Consider the following 21,712-nt stretch of genomic DNA (forward strand, 5'->3'; position numbering starts at 1 on the left):
AGCCTCCGCCGGAGATCGTGGCTCCGCCTCCGGCGTCACTCTCCTCTGTCATTGGTCAGCTGGGGCGTCTGTCAATGTAAACCAGTACGTCGTCGTTTTTAGAGTGCAGTTTGGGAAACAGGAGTGGAAGTATTTGAGACAATTTAGGGGTTTATTTGCAAAAAAAAAAAAACAACCCAAAAATGCCAGACATAAAACCCACACATAAAGGTATAGCAATTAAACTTGAGTTGGTATATTCTTTTTTTTGTTGCAAAAAACTGAATGACTTGCTTATTTAAATAAACAACAACATATGAACCCCTGTAAACACCGAAACGGGTTTTGCTTGCTGTCGGCGTAAAATTAACCCTATTCATATGTTTGTTATAGTCCTGTTATTTCAAGTTAATGCTTAAGATATAAGTAAGTATGGATAGCATTTGCTTAAAGGTAAGTATTCAGATCCTTCAATTAAGTAGAAGTTATAATACCACACTTTAAAAATGCTCCCTTACAAGTAAAAGTCCTGCATTCAAAAATTTAAGTAAAAGTATGTGACTATTGTCTGCAAGATGTACTTAAATTATATGAAAAATAGTGTTTTACTATTGTATGCAGTGTTCTTAAATGAATGTTACTGCTGCATTAATGAGCAAAGATCCTTATGTTTGAAGCATGACTCAGAACCACATAAGAAAAGTGAATCAAAAAGACATCTTTTCATGGTGTCAGAAAAACACTCCTTTATCACAAAGGGATACTTCATTTTTTTCCATTACAAACATCCAAAATAAGCACATTTAGAAAGACGTGGGTTTTACTGGACAAAGGAGATGGAAAACTAATTTGAATAGCAACTAATGCTGTCAGATAAATCTATGGCTGTAAAAGCACATTTTCCTCTAAGATGCAATGGTGTAGAAGTATAAAATAGCATCATATGGAAATACTCAACTTTAACAAGTGCCTTGAATTTGTACTTGGTGTCTCTTGTAGGCGTACTTAGTACAGAACTTGAGTATTTCCACCACTTGATTATGATTTGTATTGTTGAATGCCAGTTTCCCAGTGAGGCTGCAGACATGGTTTTTTTGCTGACTTTTAGTAGCTTCAAATGTAGACAGAATTTTCTTTGTCATTTAAGAGGAAGTGGATCATTTGTGTGTCTCTCTGGATTTACAGAGACACACAGTTGTACAGTTTAAGATCTAAACCCCCAATAAGCAGCACGAGGCTTAAATTTAATGGTTGTATGATTGTTTTTTGAATGTGCAGACCAGGTTTTACTGTCTGTTGTTAATAATTGAATATATGGACTGAGGCTTTTTCAGATGATTTAAGAGGCTGTTAATGTGTGCTGTCTGACTGAAGTTTGTTGCTCCGGGTTTTTCTGTTATTTCTATTATTTATATTGTCCTCTTTGAAAGATCTTCCATGATCTCTCCCTTATCATTTTGCGAAATGTGTTCTGATACTTTTTGATCTTTTATTACACAGTTATTTAGCAATGGGAAGGTCAGAACAGGCAGTTTCCTCGATATGACTAATGATGTAGTTACCAGCTTGAGTAAGAAGTGTGCAGTTGCACTGTTGAGATTTAACATTAAAGGGACCATTCACTTCCTAAACTGAAAACTTATATTTTCCTTTTTACTTGCAGTGCTATGTATCAGTCTTAATTATTTTGACGTGAGTTTCTGAGTGTTTCGGGTATCGGTCGTATAGATGTCTGCTTTCTCTATAATGGAACTAGAGGTCACTCAGCTTGTGGTGCTCAAAAAATAAATTTGAAAAACGTTTCTTTCTGAAGTAGGCCTGCACCTGCCAACAGTATCACAGAGCAGAGGGAAGCGTGTATGTACTGTAAGCACCAGTGCACTAACAATACAGCTCAGCCGAAGAGGACGGCGTTAATGTTTACGTCTCACACTGTCACGAGCACGAGCCTCTAGTCCATGCGTAGACCTACGACCTTCTGCATGGTGATGCAAATGGTGGTTGTAGCTCGGTAGAGAGAAAGTAGTAACATGAAACCGGTTACAAGAATAATCTTTAGCAACTGGAAAAAAGACATTGTTGCTGAATTTTTCAAATGCATTTTTTGGCATACCTCTATATATGTTTTTAAAATTTTATTATGTCCTATACGGCCTAATGATTTAATGCCAGTGTCATTCTACTCTACTTGTTATTTTGTTGGTATTATTTTTAAACAGGCCACTAGATGGTGCACTGAGTTTGTAAGATGCGAGCACAGACTTTATATAAAGATGGGCGACGTGCCCCCACTAACCACCGCTATGCTTAAATGAGGTTAAAATTGCTGAGATGCGTTGTTGCCCTCCTGCAGTGGTGATATCACTGAGAGCTGGATTCTGCGTAGTAGCGATATTAGCATTGGGCTTTGCCGATATTGGGGGAGTTCCCGCCAATCATGAGCAGCTCCGTTTAATGCAAGCGCATGGATTGGCTGTCACAGCTGTCAATCATGGCAGAAACTACCCCTTTTGTATAATTTGATAACTCATTAAAACTGACCTTATCATAAAAACAAAAACTTCATCACAAAAAATCATCAGGATGATGAGAACTAAATTAAGTGACAGAAACAATCTTTGGGAAACATCAATTTGGCGTGTACTTTGAGTTTTTAGTTTGGCTTATGTCCTGTTCACTAACATGGAGCGGCTGGTTCTATGACCTTTACTGCAGTCAGACACCGGGGGGCGATCAAGATTGAAAAGTTACACTTTGGGGGAACATCCATCTTCACATAAAGTCTATGGATGCGAGCGCTGCAGAATAAATCCTGCATTCAAGCTTATGCAAACAAAGGTTTTCTGCCTCTTTGTTTTTACATAGGTGGGGTACATTCCTTTAAAATCATATTCGTATACCAGAATAAAATGTGACTCTTGGGTGATAAAGCACAGTGTATAGAATTGAGACATATTTTCTGCCCTATTCCACAGTTAACAAATAATCTAAAAAATACCAATCTTAAGATATTCATAATTTGTGACCTACCTCACTGTCGGTTCCCTCTCAGAGGCTGTCGAGCTGTCGGAGCTGCCTCCTGGCTCCAGCAAGCCTGCTACAGCTGTGAAACTTTCCATCAAACTCCAGCTCATCAGGTAGGGCAACAAATACGCACACACTTGTTTTGTTTTCTACCTTGTCATGCAGCCCATATAGTTAACCTCACATATAGTATTCATGCTGACACTCATAGAGGGTCTCATGAAAGGTGGACTGATAGAGCTGGATGAATGTTAAATGTTTTCACCACAAGAGGGCGATGATCCCTTTCTGTTGGCTTCGCAGATAGATACTATTGGCTGACTACACTGATACACCGTTCAAAGACTCTACACTTGGTGGCAGCAGAAGCTGATTCATGTTTAAGTTAAGAGAGCATCTTTAAATTCTGTAATTTTTATTTTCATCTCTCAGAGAAAATAAGGATTTTGAAGACTTGCATTTTTCACATCAGTGTGTTGCTTTGCAGAGCAGATAATACTAGTGAGGTGCTAAATATTACATTTTGAAATTTCTGTGCTGGTCTTTGATCATTTTCTGGTACGTTCTCCACCCAGAAGATAAAGTTTTGTCGATAATGTTAGATCAAAAGAAAGCCTTCTTCTTACATAGCAAAAACCCCTTACTTACATTTATCGATAATTAATCCTGGATAACATTAAGACTTAATCTATAAGTGTTTCCACATTGTGAATTCCCAACAGCGGTCACTGTCAGCAGTGCCTTGTTAGTCTAAATTGAACAATTTGTCTTTCATGACACAGTTTGTGTGTTTGCCTTTGCTTCAGGTATTTACCTAGTTTATTGAGGGTAATGATGATTTTGCCCCTTGTGCAGCAGTCTCATTGTAGTTGCTGGCAGCCTGGGCTGAGGAGAGAGGGGGAGGGCTCAGCGGTCTGAGTTCCTCTGGCTGTGAGATCAAACACTGGTGACTGATAGAGGATGTGGGAGCATAAAATGCATCATAATTCTTACTTTGCTATAAATATTTTTGCCATTTATATGTCGATATTTGCTTGTTAGAATTCCCTTTTTGGTTTAACCAACTGCCGTGTAGTGGTTGAGTTCGATTAGGGTGGGGCCAGGAGGGGTTATACAAGGCCAGTGGGGCATTGACTGTGGGGAAGTGATTGTCAGAAGCAACCTGCTGTGAGGCTGTTATTTTTTTCTGTGGTTTCTCACCTCATTTTTTGTTAATTTTAAGTTCTTCCCCTCTGTTTCAGTTGTGATTTTTGGTTAATAAAACCACCACCTTTTTTCTGCACTGGCGTCTTCCTCCTTCCTTAGCTGTTCCTCAACCTAACATCCTTTTCACTTAACTCCAGAGCCCAGCACGCACTGAACAAACGTATGCGCCAGTTTGAAAAAAGTTAATTTCATCATGTACAAAAACATGGTTGTCGACAAAAAAGCTGCAGCATGTGAAACGTGAAATGCAAAGATGCAAAAAAGTTCAGATAAACTTTTGAACAAATAAGTACAATTTTAAAAAGTATTTATAATTTTTGTAAATGCAATATACTATTACTCTGTTGTTAAATGGACATTACATTTGGTGAAGAGCACAGACTTAAGAGTATTGACTTGTGACTTGCAAAGCAATGACCTGGTCGCACCTATGCCAGTAGTCTTTGGTCTTCTACCATTAGCATGTTAAATTCAAGTGATGGGAGACAAAATCAATAGCAATGGCTTTGTGCAAGATTGCATTAAGAGGATTATCTGAAGCTTCAGCAGAATAAGTTAATCAGGTAATATAGTTATATGGTTAATATCTGCTCGATAATTTAAGTTACAGTCCTTTCAGTGTAAAATCCCTTAAATAAAGCAACAAGAAAACAAGATTTATTCATGATATTCAGAACACATCCCCATTAATATTCATGTTTATAAGTCAAATTATTTGCTAAACAGTCTTAATAAATGCTAACTAGCTAACTTGTAAACTCTACATTGCGTCAGATTTTAGGGTGCATCACTGAAAAATGCTACAAAACTACTTTTCTATATTCTAGTTTATATGATATGTATGTACAGGACAAATGAAATTCCCTCACAGCAGGTTTGCCTCAAACTCCACAGTTAAATGGATAGGTTGGACTTTTTGAAGTAGGGTAGTATGGGGTACTTATCCACCTTACCTACAGTAGATGGTGGTCGGCACACCACACTTTGGGGGAGAAAGCTGGAGTCTGACAAGGAAGCTAAGCAGTGTGCTGCAGTGGATGGGGTCAGCAACAAAATGTATTTTAGCCACCTAAAATAATCAAAATCTTTCAGTACAATCAATACAGTGTTTAAGTGTACATTGTATTGAGTATATTGTCAATGCTTTACCTTAACGTTAGCGCTTTTTGACCTGGAACTAAAGCTGTTAAACTGCCCTCTTCAAAGCCATCTAGAAAAACAATGATTTAACATTGCTGAACACAGGAGCACTTTGCTGCTGCCTCCGTCAGTTAGTTAGTTTGTGTTATTGTGTGACTTTGGTGTTTAAAAGGGTTACTTCAGATTCACCAAAGTCACACAATTACATAAACGTAGTAACTGTCGAGGCAGTAGTAGACCAGCAGCTCCTGTGTTCAACAAGCTAAATTGTTTTTATGAATGGAGTCTGGTGGCTTTGAAAAGGGCATAAACCTAACTGGAAATGAGCTGGTTAATGGCTTCCCTGTTGAAACGGACTGTCTGATGGGAAGGTAAAGCTCTGAAAAATACTCTCAATACAGAATGACGTTATAAATGTGGTAGGCAGGACTTTTTTTAAGTGGCTAAAGTTTTGCTACTGCCTACATCCACAGCAGTACATTGCTTAGCTTCTGTGTCGGACTTTAGCCTGCTTCTCCAAACTGGTAATGCGCCAACTGACATCTCTTGATATAACTATGACCTCATTCAGTCCCACTTCAAAAATCAGAACTATCCCTGAGACTTCAACAGGTATCTAACTCACGCTTCCCGAGGCTTTGTGACAATAGAATAGAGAGTCTGCTCTGCTGCTGGAGGATGGTTGGCACCCTGAGACCTACTGACAGAGGAGTAGTCACAGGCCAAGGAAACGCTTTTATCCATGTCAGAGAGTTCATTCCCGTTTGTTGAGACACCCACAGAGTCCATATGGAAATTGACGCTGGCATAGTGGAGCTGCTCTGCTGGAGGGTTGACGATTGCATAAAGTGATGGCAGCGCGTCTCCTGAGCTCACCTGCTGGTTCCGCATCTGTATGTCCTCATAGTGATGATTTTCCTACAGTGGAACAAGGGGAACGGTGTGATAGATACAGCCATTGTACTCATATGCAAACCCATAAACACACACACACACACACCTCTGTATTATGGTGAGCGTTTGTCGTCTCCTCTGATAAGTTATCTGCAGCGCAACACCCTGAAAGAAACAAACATTTGAAAAGATGGAATCATCCAAATATTTTTAACTGTCTGTATTTAAAGTCATTACAGTTGGAATCATGTGCAGCTTTTCATTTATGTCCCTAACACTTAAACGTCCTGCTTAACTGTTTGGTGGAGCACATTTTTAGTCATAGCATCTCGCACACACAATAAAGTTCATATAATTTCTAACAAAATATGCTCTACCAAAAAGTTGACTTGGCCTTTTATGGTGAAAACAGTAAAGCTAAACTGATGAAATCAAAACAGACTATTTGCTAAGAAATAAAAAAAAAAACCATTCTGATCATTCATATTTGTTGTTACATGACTCATTTGATATTATCCATTACTTATATGATGAAATATTTTTGTAATTAGGATTTCTTTTTAACTAAAACCATGCCAAGGCACTGATGCAAAGATCATAAATGACATTTTTTTTATGAAATTAAGGAAAAAAGGATCAATATTCACTGAAGTTACTACCATATATTTAATGTTAGTCCATTATATATTTGATGAAAGAAATACTATTTTTTCATAATTTCTGAGATATTTTAAGTACTGTAATAGTAAATATCTAGACTACATGCTTGGAAATAACATTAGTGTTGGCAACTTATAATTCTATGGTCACATTTATATACATTTATATATACTTTGGCATGCTAACATACTACAAACATTTTAACAGTAAATGATTTGTAATTTTGATTTTTTTCTTTCTGTTTTAGCATTACCATAAATGGTCATCTCAACCGTTTGGTAGAGGCCTATATTTAAAAAACTATGACGTCTGTTTAGAAACTAAACATGAATTTATAGCCCCAAGAACATACAAAATGCAAAGAAAAAAAATTCAATTGCTTTTTTCTTAGTGAGGACTTTTATGCAGTCATTCACCATTAAAATCAAATGATAGGTTTTGTGAGTAAATATTTTAATGACTTCCAAGATAACTTTTTGCCATTGGAAAAGAGGATTCAACACAAGAAGAATGTTTATAAAATTACAAATTCATATTAACACTTTTGTGTGTATGTGCGTGTGTGTGTGTCTATGTGCCTCACCTTTCCTGGGGAGTTTGTGTCTGCACAGTACAAGTACAAGCACAAGTATCAGGATCAATACCACACACACGACCACAGCGACAAGCTCTCCTGCAACCAAGAGACGACAAATGAAGCTGTTGAAAAATGCATGCTCTCAGCAGAGTTTTATTATCTGCAGAGGTTTGAACAGTAGTAATCAAAGTTGGCACCCATTTTCAAGTGGTCCATTTTGTTTCCTGCAGAATTTCTCTTTGGGTCTGATGTCTTTGTTTTGATTTCACGTTTTAGCTGTCAGAAGGTTAAAAAACACCAGAGGGTTAGAGGTGTGACAAAAAGAACAAACAAGATTACTGTATGCAAAACACACACACACACACACACACACACACACACACACACACACACACACACACAGCAGTATATGTCAGGAAGTCAATACTCACTCAAAATATGCAGGTGGATCTCAGTCAAACATGCAGTGGAACTGTCAGCTCTTTCTGTAACACACCAGTATGCACCAGTATCATCCTGGGTCAGTTTGGAAATGATCACAGCGTAGACTCTTTGCTGTTTGCCGTCTCTCAGAGAAAACGTGTTTTGTATTGTGTAACTTGAAGTGTGAGTTGCTGTCAGATTTTTGCAGTGAGGGTTGTTTGACGTTGCTTTCCTCTGCCGTTGGATAGTTGCAGTTGATGGTAACAGAGCTTCCATGAAGCGCATTCAGGCTCACTGGAGGTTTGTAACCTGCCAGACAGTTCAAACAAGCCTGATTATGAAACTGAAGCCTGATCTTTGCACGTGAGGCAGCAAACGTAAATCTCATGGTCTCAGATTCAGTAGCTGAAGGTTCATGTCCAACCCAATCCTGTCCCCACCACACACACACACAGTTTTCTGGTGAATGCACACAGAATCTGTCTTTTTTGTGGTGGTGGACATATATTCTAGTATTTTACTTAAAGGGATTGTTGAGATTTTTTGAAGTCGGGCTGTATGAGGTACTTATACATAGTGCATTACATACAGTAGATTGCAGGTGGCATGCTCCCAGTTTGAAGAAGCAGACAGGGCTACCAACATACTTTAGGCACTTAAACAAAGGCTTACCAAAAACAGTCTTTATCCATCTAAATGGACGCTATATGGAGAATATTTTCATCTCTTTACCTTACTGTCAGAAATTCCTTTCCTCTGGCACTATTATTTTCACAACTTATGTATTCCTGTGGATAAAAGCACAGCTGTGCTAAACACTGTATTATACTTCAGGTCAGCAACACTCAAAACTTAAGGCCTCTATGCACAATGGAGGTGACCAATAAATTACATGAATATGTAAAATACTTGCTTGAATCAAAATGATTTATACCTACAGTAATGCAAATATGCTACAGCTGCAACAGGTCTGCTACCATCATGATGCTCTGATGTGATGTTCATTTTGTATAACATGATCGGTGGATTATTTACGGCACAAAAGCTCAGAAAAATGAGCTTATTCCAAACAAAAACATTACCTCGCTTTAACGACATGTATTATTCACTATACGTAATAAAGCACTCACGACATAAAAACAACAGTTCGAAAAAAATAGATTAAAAATAACGATGACTTTAGCCTGCTTTGTTAGCACAGTATCGGGGTAGTTTGATCAGATTTGATAAACAGTAAAGAAGCAACCAACCAAATGTCAATAGATTCTGATTCAATATTGTTAAATCCTCAGTGCATGTGAGGGCATGTTATTACTGAGCCATGCCCAGTTCAAACCATCCAGTGAAACAGAGAAAAAAGGTGAGCTTGCTCCTGTGACATCACCTGCAGATGTTTTCAGTGCTTTAGAGAATATAGAGAATAGTGTGTATATACAGCATAACAACTCTGTCACTCATAGCGGACTGAGAAAATATCTTTTCATGACCTCTAACAATTACAAGTATTCTGAAACAGTTGCAGTTTGTTATGATGAAGCTTATTTTAACCACACAGTTTATATAACTGGACAGTTTAATCTATGCTTCATATTTAATAGACTGATTAAATGATTTGTATATAAAGTCATATAACTGTATCTTTTAAATGAATATTGAGTGAAAAGTACATTTCTGCGCTGTAGTATAAATTAAGTATAAATTAGCATGAATAGAAAAATCTCAGAATTGTTTTCCAGTGCTGCACTCGAGCATGTCCGATGTTTGAGCTGCCAGATGTATGATTTTCTAGCCATTATTTTATTATAACATCCAACAAGTGAGCGCATCTCTACAAAAGTATCTTGCATGATGTTTTACATACTTACAGTTAATGTTGCAATGTTCCCCTTCATTTCCTGACAAGACACTAAACTCACTGGATGTTAGAAAAATAGCAAAAAAAAAAGTTATTCATCATAACACAGTCAACGAATTTACATCAAAATATTTTTTTCACACTCATCAAAAGTAAACACAAACAGAGAAAAATGTAATTACCTGTTTTTGGGTAAATGGTGACTTTTAGAGATATTCTCATTGTCTAAAGCTAAAATTCTCTCATTTGTCTCGACGTCAGTGCTGTACTGTCAGGACCACTGTCGCACCTTCTGTTTCTCTGTGCAAATATTAGTGTGTCAGCCTCTGCTCTCTAGCACATTACTAGAAATTTGCATTTGCATTTTAAAATGAGGATGTAAAGAGAGAGATAGTGAAACAGAGCGAGAATGGTCTTCCCCTCTGCTCCATCACCTGTTTAGATGTAAAACCCAGTACGGCTTTACTTCACAGAGCAACGTCCACAATGATTCTCTTATCATTTGATCAGAATAATTATAGTACCATATATTTATATGAAGACTGCAGATATTCTCAGTATGTGCCTAATACACTAATGTGTATTGTTCCCAGAGGGAGGGTTCGCAGCGCAATGGAATATTCAAAACTTGGTCTGAGGTACAATTGAAAACCTGTGTGAACATACTGTAGGTATGCCGGTATCATGTGTGCACCTGGAAGATAGCAAAAGAAATCCACTTTGATATTTCCTTGAATTCCTATTTACAAAAAGTGCTTTTATTGTGAGCCTCCTTTCTGCATACATCTTAATTTTCATTAAAGCAACTGGCAATACAGTATATTATTGTAAAAACTCATAACATCACATGCAATCAACTGATTCAAACCATTCAGACCCAGGCTCCATTGTAATGGACATTAGAGCGTTATGTAATATTTAATACTTTCCTAAAATTCCACCAGGGTATACTATATGTCTTTGTATCAGTATGCGTCGCTAATACTCATCCCCCCCTACGACCCCCAACGGTGAGTGCACTACTTACTTTCAGCTTTTCAAACTAATAAATACACTATAGAAACCAACAAAATGTAAAGAAAAGTAATATTCTCACACCTTTTTATCATATTAAATAGAAAAATAAAATTGTACACCTTTTGAATTCAACTTTCTCACAGAAGACTAACAAGGCTCAGTTATCGCTTGATGGCGTTTTACCAACTTCATTCAAACTCAACAGAAACAAAAATAACTCGTTCAAACCATCTTGGTTACTCATGCTGGTAATCTAGCTACTAACTCCACTGTTCCAACAATCACCAGCTCTGGTTTGATTGAAATAAATCTCTAATTAACCAAATTAGATGTTAATAAACAAACATATTTATCTCGGGGCTCTCCCCTGGGGACCATTAGCTTTTAATGTTAGCAAACTTTAGAGATATATTACTGTGGAATTGACAATATGTGGACTTTTAATTTTAGCATTTATCACTATCCTGTACAAGTGAAGCCACAGGGGCTGCTGTTTATTATAAGTAACATAGTCTTATTTTTGACATTTCAGTGAAAATATCCATCATGGTAGACATGCAAAAAGACATTATGAGTTAATTTGTGCATAAAAATTCTCGCCTCATTTGTCATTGGAGAGAGCTAAGAAGCGAAATAGAAAACGAATGTCTTATGACTGGAAAAAAAGCTTGAGGATGAATTGGATCTTTTATGACACTTTTTAAACTGCTTGATAAAGGGTAGTCAGTGTTTTAGAGAGTGTGGTACAGCATGAATGGTGGAGGAAATTCAATTTAAAATCCCCCAAGCTGTTATATTTTTTTATTTTTAATTCTATATGTAAAAAGAAATGAAACAATACAGTCAATGAATAAAATACCACTGTGATCATATTTACAATGATTTAATTGCAGGCATGAATGATTGACAAGCTACTAACTCAAACAAATGAGGATAAAAATCAATAATAACAGCAGCAGGAACTATGTTTGTGGGTGTGTGATGGTGGCGTACACGTCAGAGGGTCCAGCGGCAGATGTGCTCAGTCTCCTGGGCTCAGCAATTGCCTCTGTGCTGAAGCAGATTGTGGAGTACAGCAGATGTACGTTCTCGTTGATGCGCTGGTCTCCAGCCTCATCGGAGGGGCTGCTGACGCTGCAGATGTTCTCCTCGTACCTCGTCGCTGCAGGAGCGTCTTCTAATCGAAAACATTCATTAGATCTCAACCTATATGAATTTTCATGACTGCTTAAAGAATAAATTAAGTACAGTTCCCTTGATTTTCAGTCAAAGAATCATTTGGTAACAAATAATGTAGACAGAGACATACGAGTTAAATCAAGGTCACTCACCTTCTGCTGTATCATGTCTGTGTTTCCTTGGTCTAAAGAACCAAAACACCAACAGACCCAGCACTGCAACAGCAACAGCAGCCGCAGCAGCTGCCGCAATCAGGTACAGCTCATTTCCTGCCAATGGTGACCATGGAGCGAGGGGAAATAAAACATTAAACACCACGTGCTCAAAGCAAAAAACTATAAAAAGATAGAAAATGTACATAAAGAGTGGAGCCTATAGTTATATATCTCATATCTATTAACAATTTAAGTTTAACAGTTTGACAGAAATTTTTATTTAAAGGACCAAATTTAAATTTTTTTAAAAAATCGAAAATGCTTTTTAATTTATTATGATTGCTGATTCTTGCTTTAATTCAGTAAAAACATATGTAAATCACATTTAGTATTTGAATAGCAAAGTAGCATAAACTCTCACTATTTAAAACCTACAAAAATACAAACCTCTGAAAAGAAACTAGGTGACATTTCAGCATGTCACTATGCTTCACGCAGATGAAACCCATTTCCTGATGATCTTAAACCTTATATAAACCTATTTTAAAATGTACGTAAAGCTCTGTTTTTTAAAGGTGATTTACAGAAAACAGATAGCATCTTTGCCCAGATTTTTTAAAAAGAAAATGTGACTTTTTTTGTGTCCTTTTTTTAAACTGGCTCATTAGATAACCTTTTTTGTTTTTTTAAACTAGCATGCTCCTCAGACATTTTCAGATTTTTTCCTGAATAAAGTGCTGTGTGTGACATTTTACCTGTGTGCACATCTGCAGGTGATGTGGACCATAGTGTTGTATTGATGGCCATCGCTGTCATTGTGTAAAAAAAAAGCCATATATTTTTTGTTTACATAAATAGCATGTGAAGATCTATATAGAGTATATAAATCAAGCTGGACATTTCTATATTACACAGCATTTAAATAACCTGGGGTTCGTTTTGATTGTTGCTGGTTCCTGGTGATAGTTTGAACTGTGGTTGAAACAGGAGGACTTGATTTGACCGGTGGAGGTTTAGGAGCTGCAGGAGCTGTCAACAAAAGATTACAGATGTTCAGGAAGGAAGAATGAACACGAGTTCAGTGAAAGAAAGAACAGCTAACTTTGACATACCTTTGTAGACTCTGAGCTCGATTTCTGTTTTTGGATCAAAAAAGTTTGCATCTATTTCACACCAGTAAGTCCCAGCGTCCTTCAGGGTCAGTTTATAGATTGTGATGTGCAGGATCCTTTTTTTTGTATCATCACAGAGTTCATATTTCCCTTTCTGCATCCCCTCTTTGCACATTTTCGTAGTGGTTCGTAGGAGAGTCTTCCTTTTACCGTAATCACCCTTCGAGAAAAACTTGGGATATTTTTCATACCCAGAGTCATATGGACAGGAGATGTGAACCGGTCCTCCCTCCTGGGCTGATCGATGCACCTTTGGTTGTTGGCATCTGACTGCTTTAAACAAAAATAAATACAGGAGATTATTGTTATTATTATATTTTTGGTCATGGCTACATGTGCAGAAAGATTTTGCTTTGTCTCTCAAACAATGTCAGCCTTTAACTAGATGCCGTCATTGACATTCCACAATCGTCTCTATCTAAAATGGCACAAAATATTCCCAGCAGTATAATAAAGGATATTAACACTTAACACTATAGCAGGGAGATCATTTCAAATCTGCAGCTAGAGTGTGTACTCACCAGAGAACAGCCAGACGCTAAGAAGAAGCATTTTCTTCATTTCACTCCTTGTTACTTCACCTTCGCTTTTCCCTGGAGTCCACTCGTTTCTCCACACTTAACCAACTTTTAAACCACTTCACTTAGTTGAAAACCAATCTGAGGATTTCATCCTTTTCAAGAGACACTACTGAAACACCACAGTGAACCAGGAAGTGTTGGAGTTGATCACAAAGTGTGGGAAAGTCACACGATGGCCTCTTTGCTCACATCACCTTCTTAGTTTCTGTCTGTTTAAAACTTTGTGTGTATGTGTGTGTGTGTGTGTGTGTGTGCCATATTGTGGGTGTGAACGTGTTGCACTTCTCTACCATCTTGTCAACAGCAAACAGACACATGGAAAATACAAAAAAAAAAAAACAAGAAAGAAAATCTAGTACACATCAATTTTATTTTACAATGTGATTTCATTAAAACATTCTAAAATCTATTGAACATGATGTATAATTATTTATAATTATATAATAACAATAATATATAATTTCAGAGGAGTTATCTACATATTTCCAAGAATATCTGTCCTGCATGAATGTTAAAAAATGAATAAATAAATTCCAAATTTTTAAAATATCTATTGGATTTGCTGTTTAGCATTACACAGACTCCTACAGCAGAGGAAGGTACGGCTCTGAAGATTAATAGCACCCAGGTCAGACATTATGGTAGATTTTTGATTCATCTGTTGCTGTGTGTTTGATAGTGGAGTATGTAGACGCTGCAGTGCGAGGTGTGACAGTGCTGCAGTCTGTGTGTTTGTTGAAGCTAACAGTGGAGTAGAAGAGGCCGTCAGGTTGGATGTGAGCCTCTGATGAAACGGCCACGTTGGAGTAAACATCGTCTGAGTGGTCTCTGCTGGTATCTTGGTGCTGAACGGGCGGTGAGCTGTTAATCCTGCTGTCTGTGTCTTGATCCTCATTGGCTGTTGAAGAAGTAGTAACATGGTGTTCATCTTGTTTCTGACTGGATACTGTTGCATAGGCTGTGTCATGGTCTTTTCCTGTGATGATACATTGACAAAATTTTAGACCCCTGTGAGATGAAAACATTTTTTTAATTTCACTTCCTGAAAAACTATAAATCTTTCTGGTATAATGAAGAGAGGGTGGAAGGTGGACTACTGCATGCAATTTTATTGTGTTTATATAAAACTTACTTAAAATGGTGCATTGCCAATTTTTGACCCACCTAACCAAACGGCTGATATTTTCTAGTAAGCTTAACATAACCCACGGGATGTGGGTTGACCTGCACATCAATATTAAAAAAAGTCTGGGAAAAGATTTTTATGTATGTGACATCATTGTGATGTCTACGAGTGGAGTGGTAACATGATGCGCAACACAGTATATGTGTACATTGGGCTGCACAATGTGGAGGCAACCTTTATTGACTAATGCACTCTGTAATGTTTTATTCAACTGACTGGCCGCAGTATTTAATAATAATCCATGGGGTTGATGCTTGTGGTGGATCTTAGGGTGTTCTCGACAGTTGTTAGATCATCATGAGGCTGTTTCAAGGTGCTTGTTGTAGTGCTCAGGTCCGAGTGTTGCTAGGTCACTTCGAGGTTGTTTAGGATAGGTATTTTAAAAATATTATCATATGAATCTTTTAGTGTTATACCAGAAGATGCAGCCTTTCGATGCCTGAAGAATATTAGAAGGACCATCGCCAGAGCCAGCACTGTCACCCCGAGACCTGCTCCAATGTACACCAGCTTCTCTGAAAAAGAGACAACATCCTGTCTCAGTGATGGTGTGTCACACACACATACATATTTACACACAACCACACAGTTGCTTACTAGAGGATAAAGCTTTAAAATTTGACTTTGGCGCATCATCCTTAGGGTCCCTGTTCCCTGAAAAAAAAAAAAACAACTTATGTTAATTTTGTTCCTTGTCTCTCAGTCACGTTTCATCTGCTGTGTCAGAGTCTCATTTCTGTACTGTCTGTGTTGCAAAAAAGAGAAGATGTGGGGGCAGACTATGTTGTGAAATAGCGGCCATTTTCTTGCGAAAAGGAAATGGGACATAGGTATTCATTTTTTAAGTGATGAAATAGCAACGCCATAAACACTATTCATAGACAGCGCTCAATCAACTCACCCGGTATGACTGAGAGCCTCACTTCAATGTATGTGTCAACACCAACTCTGTCTATTCCACACCAGTAAGTTCCTGAGTCATTTTCCGTCAGACGAGAGATGGTCACGTGAAATGTGTTTCCTGTATCTTTGATACTGTATTTCCCATTTGAATCCTTCTTATTATTGCTGCTCCTTATTAGGACGTCTTCATTTCCACATGCTGCCTTGCAGAAATATTTGATGTTGGAAAATGCGAATGTGTGGGAGCAATGTATTGTGACCTCTCCTCCCAACATGCCTGTTACTGTCACAGCCTCAGTTTTCCATAATCCTGCACAAAACACACACACACAGCAATAGAGGTTAGATTACACTGTATATTACCAACTACTAACTAAATTAACAAAACAGGCATATCCTGTTCTTCAAAACAGTGGTTTGCAAATTTTAGAGGTTTTTGATCCTCTTGCCTCCTGGCCTCTTGACACAGGGTTTCTGTGAGTTGTAGGCAGTTTATTCTGTTTTGATTGTTTGATTGTACATTTTGTATTTTTTAACCTCGATCACCATTTCATTCGCCCCTGGGGATTTGGGAAAGGCTCCCCTAGAAGTGCACGCCAGTCGCACCCCCACAAATTTTCGTAGGGATGGCCAGATGGGGCCAGTGAAAAGCGTGGCACACCAAAACTAAAAGCCATAACTGAATTCTCAGGAACTTTTTAACAGGAGCTGTTAAAAATATATCCGCTAGTTGAAAACTTCGTCAATATGAAGAGCTAAGAAGTGGCAACCAGATATACTTTGTTTTTTTATTTTACAGTTAACATCACTAACTATCCAATGTGTATAGACTGTGACTGGTACAACATTTTGAGTTTCACACCAATCCTGTTTTAATGTGTTATGTATCCGTATAAGCGTGTGTTGGGCAAGTCATTGCTCTTAAAATAGACCTGTCGTCCTTTTTATAAAAAAAAAAAAAGAAGAGAGACAAAAATACATTGGAAATCATTGGATATCTCCAGGTGAGATTTTAAGGGATCACCAAAATTTGGCCTCAATTTGGAGCGTTCCTTCCTGACAAGCAATACCGACATGAGCACAGATGAAATTGTCCCCATTTGAAGCAAACAAATCTCACTGACAGATCTCAAAAAACTCCAGCTCACTTAGAGTGTTTTAAAAGTCAATGAAATTTGTGAAATATGCTCAAAAGCAACAGCAAGAAATGATTGGGAGTCAGAGGCAGCTTCTATGACCCTTTCACAAAATCATGAAGGTCAATTAAGAAAATGAAAACAAAAAACATTCGCCTGAGAAAGCTCACAAACACAAAGACACGAAACATTTAGATAGAAGCAAGAGAAACAGCGAGACATAAGTTATAGTATCTCTGTAAACTTACCTCCCAGAAGAAAGGCCGAAATGAGGAAAATCATTGTCATGTTGCTTGTATGATTCGTACTTCTGTCACTTTCTTTTGCCCGTTCTTTTCTCACCATAATTTCATGTCTTTGTAATTTTCTTCGGTTGAAGACAACTCTACACTTATCTTAGGTTCCTCTTTGTTGTTGCATTTCCTATTTTTAGCCAGCTTCCTCTCTCGATATCTCCCCATCAAACCACTTAAACCATGTGAGAGGCATACCAAAACAACTCTCCCATCTCCTGCTTGTTTAAATGTTAAGAGATCAGTAATGCTTGCAGGTCAGTAACACAAGGACAACCATTAGATATTAGCACTTGGTTTATTTTGGTGAAATATATCAAAAAGCAGAGAGAGACATTGAATCACTGGATAAAACAGCCAGTCAGTTCTTCTTCATTGATTTTGTTAGCTAACTCTGTAATTTTGTCTGTGCCGTCGCAAAAAGTTTCTTCAAGAAATAACAAAAAACAGCAACAATTAACGCACTACCATCCATACACATTAAAGAATCATTCTGGTTTTTTTTTTAAATACTTTTAATGTTGCAGTTTTGGTCAACCTTCCTAATAATAAAACGTATCTCATCATTGATGAGAACTGGTGAGATCTGGGAACGTGTCATTAATTAACCTGGAATAATGCTTTAACAGTTAATCTGCTCTTTGACTCCCATGGGTCCATGTTTAGGATCGCTGTTTCCATGCAGGCTGTAATAGACGTGCTCCTCAAATCGGCTGAGATCCAGATGTTGGTACGGACAGGTGTGTTTTGGTGCATCCACATCAACATATTCACCAAGGCAGAGCGTGACGCTAGACTCCCGCTGCTTTGGTGTGAAGTGGGAGCAGAGGTCAGGTGGTGGCGGTGGTAAGGCTGAAAGATCGGTGCAGTCCAGAGTCGAACAGCTGCAGCGGAGTCCAGGTTCAGCTGCCACACCAGGCATCATTGTCTCGTAGTCAGATGATATCTGTGGGAACAGCAGAGACCTGCTGAGACTGAACTGCTTGTTCTTAGCACCTTATTCAATGTTTTCAGGAGGCCAATAACGCTGTATTTGAAACCGTAACACAAACATTATTTGTGACCGTTTCAGTGCTTAACATTTTGGCATGCAGTAGGCGGAGTAGTCCAGACTGATGCATACTGGATTTTATCTAAATCATTACAGCATCCTGGTATTTTTGGAACACTGTAGATTTTGCCGTTGTTTACATCCTACACGCTACATTTTGGCCGAATTAGTACGTACTACTAGTATTGGTTGGTTTCGAATAGCCTATGAGTCTACAGCTGCATGCTAGCAGCTCTATACTTAGGCACATTGCCACTTAGAGCTAAATGCTAACATCAGCATGCTAACATGCTCGCAGTGACAATGCTAACATGTTTATGTTCAGCAGAAATATAAAGAATATGGAATATGACCATATGATCATCAACAGGTGACATCAGTCACTCAACTATAAATCTAAGACAGACATTAAATGTCTGCAGAACAGCATTGCTATCCCTGGAGCCATGCTGCTTCTTTGTTTAGAAGTTTTTACAAACCTCTCTATTTGTGCGTGGGCTGGGTCTTCGTTGTTTAACAGCCAGCAGCAGACAAAGCGTAAACAGGCATATAAACAGCATTGCTGAAATACACATCACTGCAGTCATGAACAGCGGTAGGTGAAGCTCTGCAGGAGAGAACATATGAAGTTTAAAAGGATTCACAAACATAAAATCATCAAATTATGTATACTATGAATATGCACGCACACACACACGCATGCACGCACACGCGCACACACACACACACACACACACACACACACACACACACACACAGACACACACACGTTGTCACTCACTGTCCACTGGGAGGTCTTTTGGAAGGTTGGGTGATCCAGTTACTGGAAAACATAAACACATAAAAGCACAAAGTATTTATATACAAAAATAGAATAAACACACAGACCTATCTCAAGTATTGTGCAGTTTCACAGATCTGACTCACTTTGATAAGTGATTAGGTCCTCTGGAGGGTTTACTGTTGTTGAACAAAAAACACACTATATATGTATATATTCATAGACAAAGAGGAACATGTTTGGGTTGGGAAAAGTAACACTTCTCGGTTCTTATTCATGGTATGAGTGATATGTTTAGATCGAAACCACCAGGTGGACAGACAGTACAGAGATGGAAAGCTTTAAGGCACTTACCAGAAACCAGATCTTATTATGTGTAAATGTGTGTAACTGAGGACCATGCATAGGCACTGATCCTGTGCTGTATGACATACTGTACCTTGGGAAACGTTCAGTCGCATGAAGCTGATATCATCAGGGTAAAGGCTTATGTCCACTCCACATCTGTACATCCCGCTGTCCTGTGAGGTGAGTTTGTCCACCCTGACGATGAAGAAGGCTCCGGTGGTGTTGTCGTACAGGGAGAAACGTCCATTTCTCTCCCACTGGTCATGTTTTTCTGTCCGTATCAGGTGGGTGAAAGACATATTGTCATCACTGTCATAGCAGAAGTATTTGGCATTGTTCTGCCGGCCGTTGCCATATTCACACCTGAAGTCAAATCTCTGGCCTTCCACACCAGTAAGAGTTTTGGTTTTGACACTGATCAGAGCTGTCAGCCAGAAAAAGCTGTGTTAGATGTGTAATCATGTAACAGCATTTTAATAAGAAGTTTAACAGCAAGTTAAAGAAATCGTAATGCATAGCATGCAGCCCACCTTGGATTTGTAATACAGTAACGATGACAGTTGTAGTTGTTCTCCATGAGATCCAGGTTGCTCCCATCACTCCCAGTTTACCTTCAGTCCACACACTCCGATTCTTCCCCAGCTGTGCAATGAAGCAGCGAACTAGACTAAAGGTTGTGTGGGTGTTCAACCAGATGCTTTCGTGTCCATGTGTTTAAACCTCTTCCTCTTTCGTAAACAAACCTGTCCACACATGACCTTCAACCTATGAAAGTGAAATCCTAATGGCTCAAGAGACTTAAAAATAACCTTTATGGGTGTGTAAATCAGATCATATAAATCTGTTTCTTTTTCTTAAGTTCAGAACAGGATGCAGATTTAATACCCTGCATTCTTCAAGACAATTAATCCCCTCCGCTGCAGTTCATCTGTGCCATCACAAACCGCAACTTGGTTTTGCACCACTTCCTAACATGCACATGTGAAGAGGTTTAACACTGGTCAAAGAATTTTTTTTGGTGTGCTTACTACAATGTTGTTATTATTAATCTATAAAGCATTCATAAATATTTATTAAAAATTAAAGAACCACCAATTAATTTATGTTTTTTTAAAGAATGGATTGAATAACTTTGTATAATATGATATGGTTACAGTCAGTGATTAGCAGTGCTGGGATGATCACTTTGAAAACTTAATTGCTTACAGATTACTAGTTACCCTGTTAAAGTGTAACAAGTGCTATAACTGTTTAATTACTTCCCTCAACTAATATAGCATATTACATCTGATTACTTTTCTAAAAAAATGTTTTAAACTGGGCAATAAAGCTAAAAATGTCTGGATATATGCTGTGCCCGGGGCGACCTTTAGCTCACCAGGTAGTGTGTGAGCGCGTGAGGCCTCTGCAGCGGCTCAGGTTCGAGTCTGGCCTGCGGCCCTTTGCTATGTGTCATTCCACCTTCCCCGTCTATCTAAAACTGTCCTGTAAATAAAAGAAAAATGCCGCCCAAAAAATAATCTTAAAGAAATATGCTATGCTTAAAGAAAGCATTCCTGCATGGCAAAAAGATGCAAGACAAAAGAGTGAATGTTATGCATTCTACGTTAAAGCTTTTTATCAATGTGAATATATTCAGCTCTAACCCACTTGAAATCTCCAACATTTTGATCAGTAACAGTAATTTAATTACATTTTTTTTTTCTCTGTAACTCTAACTGATAACAGTTATATTCATTTTGGAATTTAATTTTGTTCAACTAGTTACTTCCTAACACTGGTTACTAGCTGGTGGACATGGTGGAGCATTTAGCAGGTGGATACAAACACAACTACAAAAGAAAGCAAGTGCTGCTCTGTGTTTGCCAAACCCCAAGCAAGTGCACCTGACTTAAAAGCCAGTTTGACATCTAGTGTCCAAACCATGTAACTAAAACTTCTGGGTCCTTCACTTGATGCCATGGGGCCCACAAAGACTTCTTTCCCCCATTGACATAAGGCACCCATTGGAGACATTGGAGACATCAAAACATTGACAAAATGATTCATTTCACCACTGGGATTTGAACCATTCGGTTTTTATAACATTTCAAAGAAAAAAGAGTTGCACAATTCATTTCATTGATTTTTATTTATAAGGAGAATAGACAAT

General features: G+C 38.1%; 3 protein-coding genes and 1 pseudogene across 7 annotated transcripts; all 4 read right to left on the reverse strand.

Annotated features, from left to right (window-relative positions):
• Positions 1 to 5,836: 5,836 nt before the first annotated feature.
• LOC148189945 (uncharacterized) lies at positions 5,837 to 10,967 on the reverse strand (annotated as a pseudogene). Its single transcript, XR_015776102.1, has 8 exons — positions 10,959 to 10,967; positions 9,941 to 10,026; positions 9,769 to 9,818; positions 7,919 to 8,212; positions 7,678 to 7,756; positions 7,487 to 7,576; positions 6,350 to 6,408; positions 5,837 to 6,267 (listed from the first exon to the last, which is right to left on the reverse strand). The product of XR_015776102.1 is annotated as an uncharacterized LOC148189945 (transcript).
• A 597-nt stretch (positions 10,968 to 11,564) lies between these two features.
• Positions 11,565 to 14,035, reverse strand: LOC148189946 (uncharacterized). Of its 3 annotated transcripts, none has more exons than XM_088075270.1 (6): positions 13,803 to 14,035; positions 13,222 to 13,554; positions 13,037 to 13,138; positions 12,865 to 12,918; positions 12,107 to 12,223; positions 11,565 to 11,949 (listed from the first exon to the last, which is right to left on the reverse strand). In XM_088075270.1, exons 1-6 carry the CDS (start codon positions 13,840 to 13,842, stop codon positions 11,738 to 11,740), a joined length of 858 nt encoding a protein of 285 aa, XP_087931396.1. In that variant the 5' UTR covers positions 13,843 to 14,035; the 3' UTR covers positions 11,565 to 11,737. The 3 variants fall into 3 exon arrangements, with proteins under 3 accessions (XP_087931396.1, XP_087931395.1, XP_087931394.1); XM_088075269.1 differs by having other exon boundaries at positions 11,565 to 11,952; positions 13,222 to 13,551; positions 13,803 to 14,034; XM_088075268.1 differs by having other exon boundaries at positions 11,565 to 11,952; positions 13,803 to 14,033.
• Positions 14,036 to 14,213: 178 nt separating this feature from the next.
• Positions 14,214 to 17,516, reverse strand: LOC121942485 (uncharacterized). The gene is made up of 5 exons (XM_042485702.2): positions 17,336 to 17,516; positions 15,950 to 16,261; positions 15,646 to 15,702; positions 15,465 to 15,563; positions 14,214 to 14,838 (listed from the first exon to the last, which is right to left on the reverse strand). The coding sequence occupies exons 1-5, from the start codon at positions 17,430 to 17,432 to the stop codon at positions 14,492 to 14,494; spliced, it is 912 nt and encodes a 303-aa protein (XP_042341636.2). The 5' UTR covers positions 17,433 to 17,516; the 3' UTR covers positions 14,214 to 14,491.
• A 148-nt stretch (positions 17,517 to 17,664) lies between these two features.
• LOC121942531 (uncharacterized) lies at positions 17,665 to 20,296 on the reverse strand. 2 transcript variants are annotated; one of them, XM_042485759.2, is made up of 6 exons: positions 20,091 to 20,296; positions 19,652 to 19,984; positions 19,359 to 19,391; positions 19,213 to 19,254; positions 18,911 to 19,038; positions 17,665 to 18,326 (listed from the first exon to the last, which is right to left on the reverse strand). In XM_042485759.2, the coding sequence occupies exons 1-6, from the start codon at positions 20,155 to 20,157 to the stop codon at positions 18,003 to 18,005; spliced, it is 927 nt and encodes a 308-aa protein (XP_042341693.1). In that variant the 5' UTR covers positions 20,158 to 20,296; the 3' UTR covers positions 17,665 to 18,002. The 2 variants fall into 2 exon arrangements, with proteins under 2 accessions (XP_042341693.1, XP_042341695.1); XM_042485761.2 differs by lacking the exon at positions 19,359 to 19,391 and having other exon boundaries at positions 20,091 to 20,274.
• Positions 20,297 to 21,712: the final 1,416 nt, after the last annotated feature.

The sequence above is a fragment of the Plectropomus leopardus genome, chromosome 3 (genome assembly GCF_026936395.1).
Source record: "Plectropomus leopardus strain MGB_pleo_1.0 chromosome 3, ASM2693639v1, whole genome shotgun sequence".
Taxonomy (NCBI): Eukaryota; Metazoa; Chordata; class Actinopteri; order Perciformes; family Serranidae; genus Plectropomus; species Plectropomus leopardus.

What these genes read in the sequence shown, in the direction of transcription:
- LOC148189946 (XM_088075268.1), bottom strand. Translation starts at nt 13,842, where the DNA reads ATGAAGAAAATGCTTCTTCTTAGCGTCTGGCTGTTCTCTG. An exon ending in CGAGCTCAGAGTCTACAAAG is followed by an intron (nt 13,139 to 13,221) that starts GTATGTCAAAGT and finishes TTTTGTTGACAG; the next exon opens with CTCCTGCAGCTCCTAAACCT. An exon ending in ACCTGCAGATGTGCACACAG is followed by an intron (nt 12,224 to 12,864) that starts GTAAAATGTCAC and finishes CACCATTGGCAG; the next exon opens with GAAATGAGCTGTACCTGATT.
- LOC121942531 (XM_042485759.2), bottom strand. Translation starts at nt 20,157, where the DNA reads ATGGGAGCAACCTGGATCTCATGGAGAACAACTACAACTGTCATCGTT. An exon ending in GGACCTAATCACTTATCAAA is followed by an intron (nt 19,255 to 19,358) that starts GTGAGTCAGATC and finishes TATGTTTTCCAG; the next exon opens with TAACTGGATCACCCAACCTT. An exon ending in GCCCACGCACAAATAGAGAG is followed by an intron (nt 18,327 to 18,910) that starts GTTTGTAAAAAC and finishes CTGTTCCCACAG; the next exon opens with ATATCATCTGACTACGAGAC.
- LOC121942485 (XM_042485702.2), bottom strand. Translation starts at nt 17,432, where the DNA reads ATGGTGAGAAAAGAACGGGCAAAAGAAAGTGACAGAAGTACGAATCAT. An exon ending in TTCGGCCTTTCTTCTGGGAG is followed by an intron (nt 16,262 to 17,335) that starts GTAAGTTTACAG and finishes TGTTTTGTGCAG; the next exon opens with GATTATGGAAAACTGAGGCT. An exon ending in TTTTAAAGCTTTATCCTCTA is followed by an intron (nt 15,564 to 15,645) that starts GTAAGCAACTGT and finishes TCTCTTTTTCAG; the next exon opens with AGAAGCTGGTGTACATTGGA.